General features: G+C 34.7%; 1 protein-coding gene across 1 annotated transcript in view; it reads right to left on the bottom strand.

Annotated features, from left to right (window-relative positions):
- LOC122802726 (acetylserotonin O-methyltransferase-like) overlaps positions 1–13,278 on the bottom strand; it is a 196,268-nt gene that overhangs the window by 82,360 nt on the left and 100,630 nt on the right. The window contains exon 4 of the mRNA XM_044072488.1: positions 11,182–11,250. Coding sequence (XP_043928423.1) covers positions 11,182–11,250 — 69 coding nt within the window. The remainder of the gene's footprint in view (positions 1–11,181; positions 11,251–13,278) is intronic.

Genomic DNA, 13,278 nt, shown 5'->3' with positions numbered 1-13,278 from the left:
TTAAAAGACATAAACATTACTTTTTCTGAAAATATGCATGTGTGCAGAAAAAAAATGAAATTACAGATAACCCATCAAAATTGTTAATAGGATAATAGAGACGTGAGATGAAAGATGAATAAAATAATGAAGCCAAAGTGAGGCCTAAAATGATAATATGTAACATCAGCACAGATAAGAAAGAGATCAAAGTGATGGAAAAATATTGTGGCCTTGAAATTCAAGCCTCATATACTATTTGTGGCTACAAGTAAAGATGAAGAAATGTCCAGCATTTATTCCATTTTGTAGACAGTGCACTACAAAGACTCATGTCTCAAAATTGTGAAAAAAGAAAAAAAATCTTCATTTTGAGTATCAAATCACATATAAACCTTTATTCACAAGGGGCAAGGCCCCCTTAACCCCCATCCCTCCTGCTAGTTATATATGCCAACTCTAAAAGTGAATTAATTCCAGAAAAAAAATAAAACTTGATAAAGCAATTTCAGTCTTTCATATACCCCCCCCCCCCCCAGAACTGCATGTTAGTGATTGACAATAAGACAGTCAGGCACTAGTATAGAGTCATTAAGGGGGGGCACCCATTTCAAACATTGTCCATAATAGTTTTTCACTGCAAGACAAAAGTGGTTAAGCCTTTCAATGGAAGAACCTGACTTGTGAAGTTAAAGATTAAAGAGACAAGACAGCCAGAAAATAACAAAGACTGACAAGAGAAGCTCAGAATTAAGAAAATACATATTATATATACATTTGATACTGGTATTAACTGTAGCATGTTTCCAGAAAATATGTAATGCAGTGGGTTGAGTGGCAATGAAAGTAAAGCATTACACAGAGTACTGACCAATTCAAGTAACCAAGTATTGCCATTGTTTCCAAAGTTGCAGACGTGAATATAAACATAAACAGTATAGCAGCAGTGACTCAGTAATACACTTTCACTAGTATTGTGGATTATTTAGTTTGTGAGAAGTTAAACATGATGAAGCATGTTTGAAACATGCAAGTAATGAACTGATAAAAACAGGAACTGTCGCAATGGTAAGCCATACTGAATAAGTAGACTTAGCAATTGTATATCTCATAACTGTGCTAATTTATTAACAATATGTACAGTTAACAAAGAGACTACCATTTTAAAATAAGTGCAAAGTATTTCCCAGTAATAAGTGATTCAAGGAACATACTAGTAACCTTTACAATTAGAACTGATCAGAATCTGAAGTGTACAGAAAGCTTATGTGTTGTTAAGAAAAAAAACAGAATCAGAAGGATGGTGCATGGTGTAATCACTTTAGTAAAGCAGGACAATATTTATGTCTGTAGTAATGCAAAAAGTATTTACAAAGTGATCTGTAGAGGCCATTACCTATTGCTAGATGTTGATACTGTTGTCTCAGCTACACCAAAGGATAAACTATTTTCTTTTCTAAATATAAATGAGGATACTTGCAGGTAAAGATAGAAAAATCACTGAGTTATGTCCTTTTAAATTAACTTTAGAAATATACAGGCTTGCAATTTCTGTTTATTATCTTATATTTATAAGCAGTTGCACAAGTAACTTGAAAGTTTCTAAAATGCTCTGAGCATAAATTATAATCTATAGGGTGGGGTCAGAAACACTATACTGTGGAGTCAGAAAGGATACTGATATTGATTTTGAAGAGACAGAGACAATATAGTTTTCTCTTAAGTCAAAACAAGTACAAATAGCAGTGGCAAACCTGAAAAATAGGAACCATACTGTAATATCAGAGGGACTGAAGCCAGACTTAAAAAAAAAAACTAGAGCCAAAGCCAGAAGACAAATGGTCATTAATAGGAGTTTTGGGAATGATGCAGTATGATGCAAAGCTTATAACTAATATGGTTGAGATAACCATGCCTCCTAGAAAGCAACTGGAGACAGATGTAGACTGGGAATGAAGGAATGAGATTATAATGGTGAAGAAGTTAGTAACAGAAGCACCTATATTAAAGTATAATCATTTTAAGAAGGCAGTTGTGTTACATATGCCTTATAGTCAGAATAGAATAAGGAATTATGATCATAGAGGAAAACAATCAGATTGCTTATAATTTCATTGCTCTTACAAATGCACACAACAATTTCATTTTTCTGAAATAGAGAATGATTATTTGCAACAGTGTATAAATATAAAACATGTAGAAATGTACTTATGACAAAAAAGGTCATGAGGCAAGCAAGGGCGCCCGCAGGCAGGTGCAAGGGGGTGCACTTGCACCCCTCTGGAATCGGCTAGCCAGGAGATTAATTTTACTTCTAATTTAAAAAAAAAAATTTAAGAGAGTTCTTCGAATCTTGTTTTTATCGGTTTTGAGGTACAAAAAAATGGGTTGCCATGATTCGAGTGGGCCCCCTTAATCTTTCCAAGGCTTATTTTTTTTTTTAATTTCCTGCTGATGTCATTGTGTGCAGAGGCATCAGCTCCATGAACAGCCTGTCGGAATTGGCTGGGGGCTCCACTGTAATGAACATACGACGATAACAATTTAAAATTCAAGAATTAGCAGTTCCATTTATTTTCAAGCAGCTCTTCTGTTTTACTTTTCGAGTAGCAATCCTCTGCAGCCATCAAGCCAGGTAAGAAGTGTGTATCTGCATACCAGAAGCAATCTTTGTGAAGCATAATCTCAAGATGCTGATTCAATTCAGCATTCTTAGTTAAACATGCATTGCTTAAAATTGAGTTTTCATAGAAAAACGCAATACTTCACAGAGTTCCCTCAGGTAGCATGATAACTGATCAAACATGGCTGTCAACCAAATCTACTGTAAGGGTGATGGACTGCACGAGAAAGCTGTTTATTAGGACTTCATGGTGGGGGGGGGGGGTGCTGCCCTCCTCTCTCAAAAGAAAGCTCCTTGGAGGCAAGAGATAATAAACCTACACAGACCGTATTTAAGATGTATTTCTACAGGATACTTGTGAGGTTACATAGGATGCTGCTTAATATGATAGTGTGCACTGCCAACTATGTTTATATGTCCATACACTTACCAAAGCACTGTAATCTATATTCATCTAGTGTCTGCTGCCTTAGCCACTACTAAATTTAGTCCTTTAATGCATTTCCCAGAATACATCAAATTTAATGCACAAAATAGCTTTGCATTTGAATCATCTGTTCATACTCTAGTCCACGTTTTTTGTACTTTAATTGAACACTGTGCTAGACATGTCTTTGTAACCACAGCAGTGCGAGCATTCTGGCAGTACATGGAATTCTTGTGTGAACCCCCCTCCCCCCATTTTTTGTCTCTTTGATTAAATTTATCAACAATGAGAGATTTACTACATGAACTGAACCATGCTTTCTTCTTTACATTTCATGCAGAATTGACCATTACCACCCCCCCCCCCAAACCAGCCATCTACTAACACAGACATAAACTCACACAGGTAGTTTTAGAGACTGGAAACAAACTCTGAAACAAAATCAAGGAGAAATACAAGGACAGTAGGTAAGTATTTAGGCAGCATTAAAGTGGGAAAAAAACACATCTCCACTTTTATTCAATAAGAATTCCTGCTTTTCCTTAACTAAATATACGCAGATAATAAAGTGCCATCAGTCACCCCACAACTGCTATGATTAGTTTGGATATTGAAATCGCTTGCTTTCAATATCTATAACCTTACAAGGAGGCGGATTTTTTTTTTTTTTACAGTGGACTGCTGTCCAAAGGTAAGCCTAATCCATGCTGTCTTGCTCTGTTTGGCAGTGCTTCCCTCCCCTATCCTACCACCATGCTCCCACCCCACATCATTTTTTTACCCACAACAATTTCCAAACAACCCCCATAATCACTGAAGCACAATAACTCTGGTTCAAATTCTCTTGCCATCCAACACTCTACCACTTAGTATACCTCTTGACCATTCCCTTTAAATCATTACATCCATCTTAAACATCACATTGCAACTAACGGAACTAATTCTAATAAACCTTAGCAGATCTCCTCAGTAGTTTCACCCTCTACAAACAGATCATCAACTCACTAGCATCCTAACTCACAAACAACAGCCTCCATTTTTAAAAGGAAAATGTTACCCCTTCAACTGCCATATACAGCCTTATCTCATAGACATACTCTCCATTTTAACCCTACTATCCTATTGCCCTTCCAGTCAACCTCAACATACCTCCTTACTAAAGTAACCTTCTACAAACAGATCCTTAACTGACTAACTTAATCAATCTGCTATAACGTAGAGAACCAGATGTGCTCTGCACTTTAACTCTACCATCAACCCTAATAACCTGTTATCTGTCACAAAACCTTCACCTTCAAGCAAAGGGAACCATTATTGCATGACTATACTTGACAGCTGCACCCAGTAGATCTGCTCCTTCATGTACAACTCCCACTTTTTACTTAGAAAACTGCTTTCTCTAAAACAACCAGAACACCAAAATGAACTAGACTCAAAACGCAACTAACTATCTGATTCAGACAAACACAGTTTTCTTTATCAAATGTTGACAACATAGGCTAATATATTCCCAAGCCCAATATCTTTCACCCAAAATAGCAGTCAAAGGTCTGTCCATCTCAACCAACAACACACTTCCAAGCTATCATCTGACTAATGTATTCATGGACTCTCTAAAAGACAGCAAACAAAACCCTACCAAAGTGATTCACTCAGGCCTTAAGATATATGACATAAATGCATGTAGAATCTGCAATAAAATTAGTGGACTTCATGAATGGAGTCAAACTCTCCATGACCACATACTAATTCTCACTGAAACATGGTTAAAACTCTCTATCAAAGATAAAGAACTACCCCTCCAGGATATAACATAATAAAAATGACTGAAACACTACACATGCAGGAGGTGTTCCCTTACATGCTAGAAATATCAATATATCCATACAAAACCCTAACATTTGACATGGAAGAACTAATAATATTGCATCTTAAACCAAGTTCACATAAGACAGTATCAACAATAGATGCATTCATAACACCAAATGGAAACAGTATTAATGCAACTGAAATATACTCAGCTGGATAACTAATAATGTTAAGCAGGAAGCCCATCTTCTTACTGACCTCAACATAGATTGGTTTAATCCAGATACCAATGCCTCTCAGTTAACTATCTGTTTGGTCTAATCCAAGTAATTAAGTAATTAAATGTCCAACAACATATGATAAAAGCTCCAACAAAGCTAGCAAAGTGGGTTGAAAAAAAATGGTGGAACCCACCCTGATACACTATCCAGCCACTATTCAACATCATAATCAGAGACTCCGAAATGATTATCAAAGAGTTTCTCCTAAACTTTGAAAGACACTTTACTAACTTGAAGAAGTACACTTTCATTGATAATGCAACTGGACAACTCTAAAAATACTCCCACTAGATGATGTTGCCTCATGCTTCAATACCACATTTCTACAAGTTGTAAACCAACAGGCCCCTCTGAGATATAACTGGAACCCTGGATAACAGAAAAAAACAAAAGAATTAATGAAAACTAGAGATGATGCACAGAATAAATGACAAAAAGGCAGAAACACAATATAATTACCAAAACTATCAGCACCTAAGAAGTCTTGCTAAAAAAAATGTGACATGAGAGGTTCAAAGTGACTGCTGAACCCTGCAAAACAGAAAAAAGCAAAACAATTAATGAAACCTAATGATAATGCTAGGAATAATTGGCAAAAGATAAAAAAAGCAAAATGATTACCAAAACTACCAGCATCTAAGACATCTGAAAAACAAACAAACAAACAAACAAAAAAGAAGGTTAAAAAAAAACTGGAAGCGTATTTTAATAATTCCGGACAGTTCTGGTCTCCTATAAATAACTTCCGAACTAATGTAACTATAGCTAGCAAATCCAATCAGCACTTTATAGTTATTTCTTTTCACATCTCCTAGAAGAACACAAACATATTCCCTCTCATCACAGACTGCAGTACTAATCAGACAAATAACTTTTCATTTGAAGTAGCCTAAATTATCATAAAAAAGAAATACTTGCACAAATTAAAACCCACTATGTTAGCAGCAGATAATATTCCTGCAGAAAATCTTAAATAAGGAGATGATTGAATAAGTTACCCAGTTTCTATTTTAATCAACAGATCCTTACAAGAATTGTGTGTGCCAGCAATATGAAAAATATTAAAGGAGGCACATCCACTGAATTTTCAAACTACTGACCTCTTGCAACACTGACTCCACTCTCTAAAGTGCTAGAAAGATGTCTCAATCATCAAATCCTAATTTTTCAGTTAGACAAACTCTTACTTACCCATCTTATAGCATGGCATCTGGCCCCATCAGAGCACTGAACTGCATTATTACATTTTCTAAATACAATCAACAAAACAAGAATTATTGGTAACTTTATTTCCACTCTATGTATGAATCTCTCATAGATGCTTCATACCATGTCTCATCCTCTTTTCCAATAAGCTCTCACAACTACTGCTAAGCAGCAACACCATTGGATGGGTCTCTAGTTACCTCAGTAACCATACACAATCTGTCAAATGGCAGGACCCCTACCTTACTTACCTACCAATGGACATAGGAGTGCTATAGGGGGTCAATACTAGGGTTATGATTATTTAATATGTCATAAATGACATACACAAAGCAGACAAACATGCAACGATCATTCACTATGCTGAAAATTCAGTTCTTGTTTGCTCAGCTATAACACCGTTACATCTACAAATGATCACCCAAGATTCCTCCTGCACTACTGAGACCTTGGTAGAGTAATGCTAGCTATTCCTTGATCTCCTTCCAAAAACAGCTCAGTCTGAACACCACCACAACTACAAGTGATCACACGAGGTTCCTTCTTCACTACAGAGACCTTGCTAGAGTGATGCCAGCTGCTTCTTGACCTCCTCCCTCAAAAAAAAAAAAAAGTTTGAATCACTTTTATCTCCAGTAATCTCACATGGACTAGCAATGTACTAAATAAAGTCTCATCTAAAAACAGAAAAATAATCATCCATAACAAGTTACTGGGTATTGTTATAGATGAAAAACATAATTTTGACCTTTACATCCATGTTATTTTCAAAAAAAAAAAAAAACAACAGCAAATTAGGGTTAAAATGGCGGGCCATATCTTACTGACCACACTAGAAATTAACTCCAGAAGTCTTCTTATTTCCTTGGCTGATGCCTGCATCTGCAGTTTTCAAAAATCTTCAAACTATACTGATGAACAAGCTTGAACAGTGCACTAATAAAGTAAATAAATTTGCATCCAGTCTCCCAAACCTAACTCATCACTGCAGTTCCCCTCAGAACTTTAAACGGCTAGAACTACCACACCAGCTATGTATGCCAATCTTCAATATAGTAAAATGGTACAAACCCAAAAGGAATTTTTGATTAAAAAATCAACACCAAACAACATTCCAAAAATCCAGCAACTTAAAAAGAAATCCTTATACACAGTAAACATAGCTATACTATGGAACATCAATCATTCCATTTGTTAGCAGACAACAAACAAATTCTTTATTTTAAACCCAACCTCAGATTACATCTAAATCACACAACCATTTTTAATTTCCATGACAAAAATACTGAAATGCTCAATACTTCCTTTACTTGTTTAGAAAAGAATGTCTTCCCATTGGGCTTTTTATGTCTTATTGAAGTGAGCTTATTGCACTCCTCCCATAAAAAATATTTGCATTACTGTTTTCCTATAAGCTCAGTTATCATTCCAAATAGACATGCATATTATGTTACTTTAGCTCCATTTTTGTACTCTCTGCAGATTAGTAATGGTGCTACATTTCAGCAGTACTATACCAAGGTAATCAGTAGGAATGAAACAAAAGTCTGAGAATAAATTAACGGTGTCCCTCTAAAATCTGGACTCTTGAGAAATATGAGTCTCAGATGTGCTAAAAAGTAGTATCCATGTTCTCACCTGTCAATAGCATAAAACATATGGACTATCCCAGAACAATTTTAGAATTAAAAGTTTTTTTTATGTTGCACCGATTAGTTTCTCACTAATTTATTTATTTTATTTATTTATTTAACATTTGTTGACTGGGAATGTCCGACTAGGTTCCACAGATCCTGTTTTCAGCGGAGGCCCGGGGAGAAATGCTCCAGATGCATGTCTTTGGAATGTGGGAGGAAACCCACGCGAGCACAGGGAGAACATGCAAACTCCACACAGAAGGCACCCCAGCCGAGAATTGAACCAGAGAACCTCTTGCTGTGAGGTGACAACATTAACCAGTGCACCACTGCGCCGCCAATTTAAAATTTCCCCAGAAGAATTTCAGTTAACACTGTGTCTCATCCATGCAATATTCCACATTTTATACCAATAAAAGATTTAGGGCATCAGATTGTCAATAATCCTAATACTTCACATAGCTCCCTTTTCTCCTGAACTACATGGATACAAACTGTCTGCCCTCAGCAGTCATGATAAAATACTAAGTCTGGCTGAGATGAAGTCCTAGTTAGGTCAAGGGGGATATTTCTTTTGTCATCATCAGATCTGCTACATCAGTAGGCAAATATTTAGATTATTTCCTGAGTTGTTTGGGGGAAAAAGAAAGTGAAGCTGATCTTGAAACACAGGACTTTGTGATGCAATGTACTGCTGAGTGTACCTTTTAAAAGAAGGCACATTTGGTATTGCCAAGTCTCTGGCCCATGAAGTAGATGTAGTACATTATCTGCATTGCTATCATCATGACAAAATTATTTAGAATCTGAAGTATGGTGCAATGCATACTTTACTCTCACGTTTTTTAATGCAATATGTATGGGGGTGATTTGGTAAATACATTAGAACAGAAGGAACTACAATGGATACTAAAAATGAGGGCACACACCACCACACCACTAAATCAATATGTTCCTTTGAAACCAATTTTAAGGAATCGTAAGTAATATGTTATTTACTATACATTTCATATTTTTGCACATGTCTCACATTGAGGAAACACATTTTTATTTTATATACATTTTACACATTAATTTCATTATATTTACTCTCTCCAATTTATTCTTTATTATTTATTATTTTTATTTATATATATTTATATATTTATTATTTAATATTATAATATTAATATTTATATTCAGATTTTTAAACATTAACATAGCATTTATTTTTAACATATAAAATATTAATTTTTATTTAATTTTTAGTGCATATATATTATTTTATTTTATTTTTATTTTATTTTTATTTTTAATTATTTTTCCAAATAATTATATATTTATTATTTATTATATGATTATACCTATAACTTTATTTTTTTTTGGTTTTGGTTTTATATTTAGGTTTAGGTTTACTTAGAATTAGTTAGATTAGAGATTATTATGTTGTGTAATTAAATATATATTTAATATTGTATTTATTATATTTATAATTTTGTTTAGTCAGCTATGGCTATAAATTTAATTTTTTTTAAATTATAATTATAATGAGTTAATAATTTTAATTGATACAATTTAATGTAAATAAAAAAGTGCTTCTTGTAAATAATGAAGAAAATTGAATTGATTGATTTCTTTTTATAAAGCAGATTTTCTTTTATTTGTGGAATAAAGAAGAAATTTTATTTTAAATTTTGTTGGCTATTACTGAAATGAGTACTGTGAGTGCTGTGTTTTAATGCAATATGTATGTTGGAACAGGCAGTTTTTGTACTATATTTAGATTTTTTGTTGCAGAGTGTGAACATATGGTGTAGTTATGTAGCAAAGTTCAGTAAAATGAATGTTGGAAATAATTCAGTCAATAGGTGTGTCTTCATTAGGTATGGTCATTCATTTCACATGGAATTTGTGCCTCTGAAGTATATTCCCTTTTGGGACTAAGAAAGTCATTAAGGATAAATTCAATGTGATAGACTTAACAGACTTAGTCCTATTAATGAAATTAAAACAATTGACCTTCTCCGAGTTCGGTCACAAGAACTGTAACCTTACTATTAATAAAATTCTGAGGCAAACTGCTCCATTAGTTAAGTCTCAAAGAGTTTACAATAAACTGTTTCCCATTACAGTATTGGTCTCAGGAATAGGGAGATAGTAAGAGGAAGAAGAGGGCAATGAGTATGACTTTAGCCTGACACACTTCTATGTAACTTAGTATAAAAAAATACCACTTGTCCTGATTGCTTATTTAATTCTTCCTTTATCCTATTTATTAAATTACATGGCCAATTTACTATCTTCCCTCCTTATGTTAACTTGTTGTTCTAGAATGGTAATTTTATGCTTTGTTTTCCTTTTTTGTTACTTTTTATGTTTACTGTAAAAAGGCCGGAGTCAGAGCTGGACATGCAGAGTTAAAGATGTTAAGATTTGCACTGGGTGTGATGAGGGTGGACAGGATTAGGAATAAGTATATTAGAGGGTCAGCCCAGGTTGGAAGGTTTGGAGACAAAGCCAGAGAGGCAAGATTCCATTGGTTTGGCCATGTGCTGAGGAGGGATGCAGAGTATATTGGGAAAAGATACTAAGGATGAAGTTGCCAGGTAATAGGAAGAGAGGAAGGCTTAAGATAAGGTTTATGGATGTGGTGAGAGAGGACATGCAGTTGGCTGGTGTGACATTAGATGCAAGATGCAGGGGACAGGAAGAAATGGAAACAGATGATCCGCTGTAGCGACCCCTAATGGGAGCAGCCAAAAGAAGAAGAAGAGGAAGACTGTAAGACTTAATAAAGTATATTAAGCTGAAACAAATCACACCCACAAAATATATATCTAAAGATACATAACATTTTATTTATGATACCTTTAACAAGATTGTGTGCTTTTAGTGGCCTTTGTGTGAATTATTCTTTCAGTTGTTTATTACCTCAGATCTTAAAGATCTAATGTTTTAAACATGTTGGCACCTTCTGATTAGCTTGACCTTATCACCATACTAGGGATTTTCTAACTGAAAACTTAATTCCCAAATGCATAGAAATTCTTACTAGTTCAGAGGTAGTAATGCCAACATGGGATGTTGGCAGTCTTGGGTATTATTCTCAATCCAGACCTATTTTTTTTCTTTTATGTTTACATAGTTAAGAAACAGTGTTTAAACAGAATGCTTTTTGTGCATTTATATGTGCATCTGTACAATCGGATGGTTAGTGTGTATATATAATAACAGTCTTACCTATAAAGAGCATCAAATGCATTTCTGGATGAAACTCCAAAGGCTCTTTCATGCTGACTTTTCCCTTCCCTGGAAAAAAATAATAATTTAATGAATGAACCAAACATCAAACCCCTTTCAGAACCCACCACTGTATAGCACTAAAGAGCCTAAACTGGTTAGAACTACTTATCATCTAACATGTACACAACTTCTTATCACCTATAAAATGATCCATAATCCATGTGCTTGTCTAGCACTGAATACTGTTCTACATGACTATGTTCCTAGTTGGTCATTATGATCCAATGACCAAAAATTCCTGTCTGTCCACAAACCTATCAAACCTTGGCATTATCTATACTCATACTATGTTGCTAAGGCCTGTAACTCCTTACCTGTATCCATCAGGTCAATACCCTCCCATCCTTCAAAAACATTCTGAAAGACTTCCTAGCCAAAAGCTGTCTCTGTTCTTGCTCAACACTAGGAAAAAAACTGTATCCATAAATGTGAACAAATACCATTTCATACCTTACATCTACTTACTGTTCATTCTTCACTCACTTCCTTGCTTATATTAATTTTTCTGCCTGGCTTTCTCTTTAAATATACCATAAGCCTGCTTTTCCATCACTTTGTATTACAATTCTTATTTGTATTATGCAAACTTACCTATATTTTCTCTATAAATTGGCTAAAATTTCTTTAAATATTAAATCATTGTCATATAATTTGTATTTTTTCTTAATCAATGTTTTCATTTTATGTCTACTTTGGTATAGTTATTTGAACTGTATTTATTTTTTGTATTGTTTTAAAGACTGTAAAATTATTGTTCTTAAAATGTTTTTAATATTTTGGAGCATTTCTCCCATGGCCTCTGATGAAAATGGATTCCTACTCAGTCAGACTTTCCTGAAAATCAAATGACAATACATAAATAATAAGGTACAATTAAGTCTGTTTTTTTTTTCAAGAGCGATATTGAATAAATATTGAAGTGTTCCACCTTCCCCTTTTTATTTAGTTAGGTCTTTCCTGCTTAATAAAGTGACTTTGCAATGAGAAGTAGAATAGTTATTACAAAGAATATAACACACAGAATATAGAAAACAATATTTCTGCAAGTAGTTACCAATCTGCTAGGTGGTATTTCAGCTAAACAATTTGAAAATAGGACTGCAGCAGAACTACCAAAGACTATAGAAAGTGGGAGCAGGAATGAATACAACCATCTACTACTTCAGTGAGCAAGAAGAACAGAAAAGATGACAAGGAGAATCACTGAATTACAGTCTCTCAATCATCTTGGTGAATTAAAGTTTAAGGGCAGTACTGGTAGCAGATATTTGGGATTCGATCCATTTTTGTAGATGGCAATACTATTGTTATTAAACAATTCCACCACTATGAAGCAGTGGGAATGGAGGAAAGCCACCTGGAAATGCTGTAGACCTTGTGATGACCCCACTTAACCCAGGGCAGTAACTAAGGAGCCTCAATCCTCACCACTGTCTCCGGTAAGGGAGCATCACTGAAAGAAGAGATAGAAACACACAATTCCCCTTAAGATTACACTAGGAACAGACTCCAAACCTGGGACTGGGCTTCATACTTCACTCCAGGTCACCAAATAAGTCTTCACATTAACCACTGCAGAACACTGTGTCCCAGTTCTAGGTATTTGACACACCTGCTCTTAAATTTTGATATTCGCTCATACAAGTACTCTTGGGAAAGACTGGCACAGATTTACCTGCTATGTCCTCTTTCCCAAATTGCATGGTAATGGCTGCCAATAGTCAAAATACCACAGTACCCTTCAAAAGGGATGTTTAATTATTTGAGTAAAATAAATATTGATATAAAAAGGTAGCATGCAATCCAAGCAATGAGACTTTTTGGAGTGGTCCTGTGTTATCTCAATAAGCATAAGCAAACTCAGGTTATTAAAAGTATTTTCTAAATAACCAGCCACAATAGAAGGTAGTAAAATATTTAATAAATAAAATGATTTAAAACATATATGCACTGAATACCTGATTCCAAAAAACCATACAGTTTCACACACAGGGATTATGGAAATAACACTATAGGACAGGTTTCACACTGACT

The sequence above is a fragment of the Protopterus annectens genome, chromosome 5.part0 (assembly GCF_019279795.1).
Source record: "Protopterus annectens isolate FY-2018-M chromosome 5.part0, PAN1.0, whole genome shotgun sequence".
NCBI classification, from domain to species: domain Eukaryota; kingdom Metazoa; phylum Chordata; order Ceratodontiformes; family Protopteridae; genus Protopterus; species Protopterus annectens.
This window is presented reverse-complemented; position numbering and strand designations above follow the sequence as displayed.